At 31.8% G+C, this 9,985-nt stretch overlaps 1 protein-coding gene across 1 annotated transcript in view; it reads right to left on the bottom strand.

The window, feature by feature from the left end:
• Positions 1 to 537: 537 nt before the first annotated feature.
• The window catches only part of LOC106469228 (neurobeachin-like protein 1), a gene marked incomplete at its 3' end in the record, with an annotated part of 92,016 nt that continues 82,568 nt past the window's right edge, over positions 538 to 9,985 (bottom strand). Inside the window, exons 27-30 of the mRNA XM_022397681.1 lie at positions 9,538 to 9,644; positions 4,117 to 4,251; positions 2,964 to 3,084; positions 538 to 719 (exon numbers count right to left, since the gene is read on the bottom strand). Coding sequence (XP_022253389.1) covers positions 538 to 719; positions 2,964 to 3,084; positions 4,117 to 4,251; positions 9,538 to 9,644 — 545 coding nt within the window. The remainder of the gene's footprint in view (positions 720 to 2,963; positions 3,085 to 4,116; positions 4,252 to 9,537; positions 9,645 to 9,985) is intronic.

The following is a 9,985-nucleotide window of genomic DNA, read 5'->3' as shown; positions in this document are numbered from 1 at the left end:
ACTGGAAAAAAAAATCGCGCTTTTCCAGGATTTCCATGACATTCCAGGACGCGTACGAACCCTGTAACTTAGACTAACATCTTAATACTAAATAATCTAATTAAATAACTACAAGATACTGGGAGGACAATATTATGTGACTAAAAACTAATTTCTTGATTGTACAGAAGATAAAACTGTAGTAAAACACAACATGAGACAGACAAACCTGATAAAGGGAAAAAAAAACTACTGACTGACATTCCAGCAAAATACAAGGTATCACAGGGAGAATATCATATAAAAAAATGTTCTGATTGATACAATTCTGATAAAATAATGTACTACAAAATTTAATAAAAAAACTAAAATATTCTGGTAACCTCACACCAAAAAAATTACTATGATCAATATCAACAAAACAAAACAGACTGGATGCTATTAGGTATCTTTCTGATAAATTACAACATGATGAAATAGATTGGAGATTAATTAGGTGTAGTTTCCTTAATAAAAAAAACTTTATTTTAACATAAGAAAACTTCTGATATTAACCATTTTATTAATGAACAATCGCCACTCTTGACTTAGGATATAGTGCTGAAAGTCTTCAAAAAATGCAGGACCAGCCACAGTATCTGGCAGACCTTGTAAATATTGACTTCCTTGTAAACTCCCAATCACCTTGTCCAGCAATGCTCGAACCACAGGAATAAGAAAAGAGTAGTGTTCTTGATCACCTACTTTAATAAAGGATTAAAGATATAGATTAAAATAATTATTGGTCTAACTCATTTATAAAAGTAATCAATTAAAAAAATAAAAGAAAGAAATGATTTTTCCAAAAATTAAAGTTAGAAAGTATGAGGAAAGATAATATTTTATTAAAGTATTTAGTTACAAGTTTTTTTCATTTTGTGATTTTCTCCAATCTTGCACACTATCATAAGTTCAAAAGTTACCATAACTGCCTACTGTAATAAACAAGTTTTAATTAGAAAAATGTTACTGTTCTTGAAACCTACTGAAGTAAACAATTATAAATATATTTAAAAAAGTAAGGTTCTTAATTAAATTTCAATAATAAGCAAAAAAAACATTAGCACAAAAAATAAAGAGTACATAGAGTAAAAGATGGTGTGTAGAGTTAAAATTTAAATGCTACTGTAACTTGTCAAAAAAACATAAACATATTAAAACAAATGCTTTGTTTCTCTCTTCTATCAACCTTTCATTAACTCTGTGATTTTCTCTTACAGTTTTCCTATCTGTAGCATTTTTAATCACTATAAGAGAATTAAATACTTAATTTCTAATCACGGTAAATCATATGTATGACAAGTTACACAGTGACTCATTTAAAATTCTTCTGTTATACAGATATACAACAGGTTCTGAAGAATGGCAAAAGTGATAAGAGTTTCAGCTTTCACAATACAGACCAGTCCCATTTTAAAAATCTAGTGTGCTTGTTTTAAATCAATTTAAAATTAAATAGTTTATGGCCTGAGACTACTTCTCATATTCCACACCTAAGCTTCCATCCTTCCTTCACTTACATTAAGCCACCATCAAAGGTCTAATCTCTTGACCATACACATTTAGTTTTTCTGCACTTCAGCTGTGAAAATTCATGTAAACTTTAAAGTTATTAAGTAATATTAATATCAACTGAACATAACTTCAGTAAACTTTCCAAGCAAAAACTGAGTTACAAATTATTTCATTTATAACATTCTGACTGTCAGTTTAATGTGAAAATACATCTGTCAAAAACTAAAGTTCTTAAGCTTTTGTTTGCATATTCCAGATTTAACCCAGAGCTTACAAAAGCCAGAACCTATTTTAAGCTCTTAGAACAAAAATTGAGACTAGAAAAAAAAAAAAGAGTTTTTTTTGTCATCTACTATAACCAGAAATTCTGAGATAATTTAAAACAAAAGGTGTTTAAAATAACTTATAGAAGTAAATACAAATAATGATGTGGAAAGAAAAGTGTTTTTGGTTTCCTACTGTAATAAAAAAACTGGGATTCACAACATAAAATTTCTGTAACAAAAAAAATTCCAAAAATAAAAGATTATTCTGGTTGTTTCAAATAAATGCTCCTGTTAGATAATTATGGCAGAAAACAAACAGTAAAACCAACGATATTTCTGACTGGATTTTAAGTGGAAAATTTTCTAATCTATACATAAAGTCACGCACTGTAAAAACCAAAATGAAGGCCAGAAATAAATAAGAATCCCTATGCACTTAATGTAATAAAATAAAAGAAAGGATTAGAAATAAAAGTACTTCTTTATAATATTAAATAGGAAATTAAAGTACGTTTTATAAATGAAAGCATTCTTAGTTACATACTTAAGTATACACCTCCTAAACATGAATTCATACACGAAAACATTTTTACTCACTTTCTGTATTAAAACAAAAAATAGTTCAAATTGTTTACTTCCAATAACTCAATAGCAATGTAACTTCTAATGTCCCCTCTGTCAATTAATCTGAGAATAAGTGACTCAGAATCAAGAATTTATGAAACCATTATTCTTTAATTAAATATTCACTAAAATACTAGGTATGTCCTAAATCTCAAAGGAATGACTGATCAACTAAACTGCAATAGTGTAGGATATCCTCATGTATTCATTCTACTTCCAGTTACTGAAGTCCGCAATCTTCAGAGAATGAAAATGACTGAACAACAATTCAAGTCAGTTATCATCCTTCCTTAATTCTTCTACATGTCCTACGATAATAATTATTGTACTTTTCAAATTTAAATATTACAGAAATATGATCAAACATCTTAATTACTGTATTAACAATAGCTTTAAGAAGATGAGAGTGAATGAACAAAATAATTCTATCATTCTACCTTATATTTCCTACAACAGTGTATGTAATACTGTATTTACAAATCTTCGACATTAAATGAATGAAGCAGAGTAAAGAAAGATACTGTGATTCCAATGTCATACCTTCAACAGAACGGGTCAGCACACGATCAACTGTTGTCAGCAAGTAGCATGTTTCATTAAGGCTTGCATGGGGACGTGTTTGTACCAGTGCATGAAGTTTGGCAGTTGCTATTGCACACAACTGAGACAACAAAGAAAATATCATACATTCAGATTTCAAGAAATCTCTCAATTTCATTTTCAGGTAAAGAAAACAGGACTACTATAAATACTGAGTGTCTCTTGAACATTTTTATCATAGATTTTGCTTTCTAAAAGACAACATTATTGTTAACAGGGAAACAACTGGGGAGACAATATACCAAAGTGGGCATTATGTAAAGACAGAACCTGGAAGGCTTTATAATATTTTAGATAATGTAAAAGAATTTAGATGACACATTACTGCAGGGCTGCCAGGAGAGGTGTGACACTTATTCATATCCTGATTCAGATACAAAGTATGTTGCACGTTTACCAAAACAACCAAGGTTTTTATGCTGCACTCAAAACAAAGACTGTTACATAACTCTTTAGGATGGCAATGATTTTTTAGTCACATCCAGTATCATTTCTTCTCATTCTGATAGTTTAGAGAAAGATCTAAATTCAAGTTTTAAATACATCTTTAGCATTGATTGTTCTGATAAATAATGTTTTTTTGTTGTTTTTTTAATTTTAACCCCTGGTTGTTAAATGATCAAGACTTCAGATTAGTTATTGTTGTGATAATACTAATATTTCAAATTCTCACATTGGTAGGGTCGTGTTAGTAAATATGAAGACTGATCATTAGGTTTTATTTCTAACTTCGGACTGTGAAATAAGTAATAATCTGTTTTAAATTTCTGGCATTGATTGTGTAGAAAAATGTTTATTATTTCAAGTTATCACAATACTTATGGTTATGATGCTACAAGATACATATAATATAACTTATTAACTAGTCATCACTTTGACTGTGAAGCAAGTAGCTTATACAAGCTTCCAAGGCCGTACAAGATTTCAATTCAAACTCAGTTTATGACTTTTATGTTCAGGTTCTAACATCTTGTTTTTGTACTTTACACAGTGTTTTAAAAATTTGCTGTAACCGTTAAATCAGCTTTAATCTCTAGACTCTCAATTCTGGCTTTACTAGCAATTTGATTTCATGGCCAAGATAATAACTTACTTCAAGATTTTCACACGAGGCACACACTAAGATTATTCCAAGTCCCATTTCTGCCATTTCTAGCCATCCTTCTTCACCAGCATAATCTTCAAACACTAGCAACACGTCCAACAAGCTTAAAACATCTTCTAAAAGCTGTGGAAAAATTTATACCAAATTTAAGTTTTGTGTTAATTAACTGTAGTTATATTTTTACTTTTATATAATAATCTGCTAGCAGTTGTGAAGTGTGTGTTTACAATAGAATTATTATTTTTTCAATTTTGTTATCAACAAGATACTAATATTTTGGTGCACATTTTTAATAAATGGAAAGAATTCATCCATTATAATAATACTCAGTTTTTGTCTGACTTGAAAATGCACACACATTACTATCTAAATGCACATGCTCAAACACTTCATTTCAACAGATGTAAATAAAAGACATGTGTAAATAAAATTTAGTAGACATATTGTACAGCAATATGTTAAAAGCTTATCAGTTTCTAAAAAGGTCTAATGTTAGGTTGTAGAATAATAAGTTTATTTATTGATAGTATTAAGTACAGTAAAGTTTAACCCTAACTAAACTAAAGCAAAAAAGGTACACAATTTACAGTGTTAACTTATCTCTTTATCAAATGTAGGCTGTACTTAATAAATACTTAACTAAAGTTAGGCCTAATACAAGTGAACTTATAGATTAAGTGTCTGTGATTAGAATTCTTTTGTATTATTCCAGAAACCCTGTATTTAAAGAAGTACTGTTGCAATAAAGATACTAATTTGACCACAGATGTTTTGCAGGTCTTTACTAGTATATATATAATTATGCATTACAATAACAGATCTCAACCCAAATTCAAACTATTTCTGATTCATGAGGTGATAGGTTGTTATCATGACTTTATAAGAATGCAAATAAAAGTAAAGAAACATAATGATTAAAAATAATTTTAATACAAATTTAATAACAGAGAGTAGTGAAAAAGGAGAAATCAAAACTGTATTCAAATGTTTTTAGTCTTAACAAAAATTAACAGTTTTTTAGTTTTTACAGATATTGATTGCAAAGAAAAGTACAAAACAATGACTGTGGAAAGTTAGCATTTTCTTACACTGAAAATGTATTTCCGATAGATATTTATCTCCATTCACAAAATAGTTTTCTCGACTAGCACTGCCTTCTATCAACACAAATTTTCAATGCATGCCACTAGTCTTCCACCTCCTGCTTCTGCACATCCACATGCAAATGTTCATGCATCCAGCTACAACCAACACCAGATCTGCAGGGAATCGACATACAGCAGATGGAAAGAGAAGGGACTGCAAACCTGGGGTGCATCTTCTAAACCTGGTGGCAGTGGCCATCTGCCATCTAGTCTGCAGTAGGAGGGATACTGGCCAACACACATGTGAGGACATACTTAGCTGGACCATTTCCGGCAGAGTGCTTAAACCAAAATCTAGCAGTATCTGGAATTATACATCAGGTCCATGATAGGAAGGATGTCATGCCATGCCATTTACGCATGATACTAATTATGACCGGGTCATCTCCAACCAAAACCAGACCAACCAGGAATGTACATTTGGAGGATGGTAGAAAGGAGGAATGCCACGGTAGGAAAAAACAATCACTCAGATATATAGACGGTAATACAGCATAGTGCTACAACCAAACCTGGCAGCACCTGGAATTGAACATCAGGTCCACAGTAAAAAGTGTTATATGCCAGCAACATCTGCAGAATGCCACTGCCCTACTCTCAACTGAGTGGTATGATTCATCACTCAGGAGGACGGGCTTCTATGGCTAGGAACTCCGCTAGAAGAAAGGGGGAAAAACACACTGGAGAGTCTGGAGGAATGCACCACTGGAACAGTGTAATAGGTGACCGTGGTACTCTATTTTGAAAAGCAGAGCTACCACATCAACAGTGTCGATCAATCAAACCTGGCACATCTGGAATTATAAATCAGGTCTGCAGTAGGAAAGGAAGAGTCTCAATACCACAGAGCATCAGAGATGGGCAGCAATCTCTGTTTGATTTATTAATGTTAGTCCATGAGTGTATGGTCCAAGTTGAATATATTTATGAAGCAAAAACTCACTAGAAATACCTACTAGCAGTCCTATGGAACATCCCATCTCTACGGTGTACATAACCAAACCTGCAACGTAATTGTTTAGTCATAGATAACAATAAAACAGAGGTATACAACCAACACCTAGCAGCATCTGGAATTGTACATCAAGCCTACAGTAGGAAGGACTACAACGTAACTGACATCGAGTATGGTTGCAGGATGGACAGTGAGGATTTAAAAAAAAAAGTATACCTAGTCAAGCACCACTTGCCACAGAGTGGGATCCACAATATGCTAGCAAAAAGGCCCCTGAAAAAGTAAGAAAAGCTTGAAAAAAAAAGCAACCTTTCACAATACTAAAATGTGAATATTTATGTAAACAGTAAATAAAAAACTAAGTCAGTAGTATAATGTAAAATTTTAACAAATCCACGAGCAAAAACCAGCACATCTTTAAAGTACTACTGTCATTCAAGAACTGATTAAAGAGTGGAGATGTGAAAAGGGTGCTGGTTACGAAAGGAGTGGTGTTGCACTTCTATTGGTGGAGAGCTGCTGTATGATCAATTGCATGTGGATATGCAGAAGCAGGAGATGGAAGGCTACTGGCATGTGTTGAAAATTTGTGCCAATAGAGGGCAGTGCTTGTTGAGAAAAGCTATTTTCTATCCATTACATAATAGATGTAAAAACAAATAACATAATAGCTTCATTAAACTATAAAAGCATAAAGAATCCAATAATGTGATAGAACCATACATCCTACAACAAAACTTTGATACTTTTGTAGCTGTATATAACTATATATTTCCACCTAAAAAAGTTCATTTAACAAAACAAGTGAAACTGGCAAACTATGGATGGGGCACAGCTGCTTCCACAACCCAGAAACACTCAAAGCCCCTGTCAATAACCACTACCACCTTGACATCACTAATAGGATGGCTAAGGTCCTAGGAACTGTTGGTAGAGCCTCTTACCATCACTCTGAAGGCAATGATGTCCTGGTGTAACCATTGTCAGGCATGGATGATTAAATGAACAAACTCTAGGTGGAAAAACGACTATGGGAAAGGAAACAAGGTAACACATGGGCAGCAGAGTAATTCATTAAGTAGAGGCTGCACTGCATTAGATGAGACCTAAAAGAAATTAGCTGAGGCCATGAATGTCATCCAACATATGGGAAAAGAAAGAAAGAGGTCACTGGGTCCCTAGCTCATATAAACTATATAAACTTGTTAGAGCTCCTGTTTATGAATATCTATCTTTCTAAATATATATTTATGTTATTTAATTAAGTTTTTCTCACATATGTGTGAAATTAAGTTTGTAAATATGTATATACTCTAAATGTCAGCATTTTGTATAAAAGGGTTTTATTTGTATTTTAAATTTTGTTTAATCCTTTCTAGCCTAGTGGCATTATACTGGCCACTTCTGCATTTGCATTCATGAAAATTAATAATTCATATGTTGTAATATCTGAAACACAGGCACTTCAAACATACACCATAATAACCATGGGACCTTTTATATATATAAATTTGTTTTTGTTTTTTGTCAATTTACTATTGTAATGAAATAAAAACTGCTACATATGAATAAACATAGCTATATACTACTCCATTACACATTACATCTATAACTGTGGACCTGAAAGGTATTTTTCATACATGCTTATATGTCACGAAAATATATAGGCCTAATGATGCTATGTCACTTTATTGAAACAAACAGTGCAATAAAATAATGGTTATTATTAAAACTAATATAAATACATAGTATTTACCTTCCTCTATCTTATGTACCAAACTTATCTCTTTCCTCATTTTAGAAATTATGTACAGTTGTTTCAAATAAAAAACACCAAAATGAAGCACTACACTCATTGGTGGACTTTCATATGGTGGTCCTCCTTTCTCATCTACTCACAACATGCTTAATTTAGCACAACAACAAGGTTCTTGTATATGATAAAGTACCTACCAAAGGAATTACTTCAGAAACTAAACAAGAAAATCCACTAACTTAACTAATTATCTTTTACATAGCATGCAAATAATAAAAAAATCAGTAGTAAGTTACATTATCTTAAAGTATGCATGCGGGAGAGCCTCATCACATGCTAATTTAAAGTTTAGAGATTTATAATTCATTTAAGGAAAAAGGGGGTGATCTATGGCAAATTGATTGTCTCATCTTACCAAAAGCAGCAATTTTCATGTGATTTCACCACATTACACTTTAAAGTTTTAAAATTAGAATTAAAGTCAGTTTGAGGACAAGCCTAAGAAAAGGGAGAAGAGGGTTGTAATAAGAAAATACTAAAAACCTTACTTTCCTATACTACACATTTCTTATTAAAAAATTTTCTATACTTCTAAGTTCTGATATGGAAGATACTAAATCCAACTGAGTCAGCTCAAGGTGTTATTTTCTGTAGCTTAACCAGTCAAGGAACTTATCTCTTATTTAATGGGATAGGTGTACTGTGTACTGACTTACTTTGTGTATGAAAGACTGCTTTATGACCAACATATTCATAAGATACCCCCAGATTCTTGAAATCCTATTCGTGATTGGTCAGTTGTAGATTGTAAGAGTAGTCTTGGGCACTTTTAGAAGAGCCAAGATGAACGATAAAGTACCTTGTTTTCATGTAGGTATCTGTGTATGTTAACTGTATGCTTCCATACTTTAATTACCGATTCATTTTGGTATTGTTTTACCTTGATTTTATCTTCTCAACCTAAAGAAATTTAAGGCTCACCAAACTTGTTTATTTCCTCTGTTCTACACTTGTTCCTACATTAATATTCTATCTAGTCATGTTTTGAAATCCCTGGTTATGCAAGGGTAGTTTACCTGCATGCTATTACTCTTCTAAACCAGAAATACTACAACAGGTACTAGATCACAAAATGTACATGTGTACATTCAAATTTCAACAAAATAGTAAACTAGACTACTATTGAAGCAATATGAATGTTTCTGAAATGTCATGTACTCTTAAAATGTTACTACTTTTAAAAAATAATATAACAGACAATATACCAGCTTCTAGAACTGATCACTTAAACCTAAGCTGTGTAATACTTACTTGATAGTAACAGTGTGAGAATATTTAGTGAGACATAACACTATAATTCACTAAGAAATCTTAATACTTCTGACACAAAATGCAAGTGTAGTATATATAACAGCCTGTAGGAAACAAGATATTACCTTGGGTAGTAAGAAAACTGTGCCAATTTGAGGACAAAACCTAACCAGCCTTAAACACTTCAATATATAAAACATATGTTTACAGATTGATCCAGTTAAACAATACACAATACCAACCTTAACACTCAATCGTCTGTCATCCTTGACATTTTCTAGAACAACAAAGTCATAAACAATCTTCATTAGCTCCATAGCATTTTCTGTGTGGGTTGCACTTGCTTGTCCTAAAAGTCATCAAGAACTCTTTTTGGGTTAGTTTATAGATTCAAGTTTCATACTCTAATAAAAAAATAGGTACAATATCTTATTAACAGAGTATGTAATAATCGATTTACTCTTGTATGTTAAAGTAGAAATTTTTGTTAATTGAATCACTGGTTCAGGATTCAATAAAAATAAAGAACTTACCAGTTTTCTGGATTTAAAAAATATTACTGTCAGATAAATTTATAGGTCACAAATTCAACACTAAATATAATAATAAGTTGGCAAACAACAATTTATAAGCATAATGAAGTGATTTATTTTGGGGACACATTTCGACATAACATTGGTTATCTTCAAT

This window comes from Limulus polyphemus, unplaced genomic scaffold (assembly GCF_000517525.1).
Source record: "Limulus polyphemus unplaced genomic scaffold, Limulus_polyphemus-2.1.2 Scaffold3365, whole genome shotgun sequence".
Lineage (NCBI taxonomy): Eukaryota > Metazoa > Arthropoda > Merostomata > Xiphosura > Limulidae > Limulus > Limulus polyphemus.
This window is presented reverse-complemented; position numbering and strand designations above follow the sequence as displayed.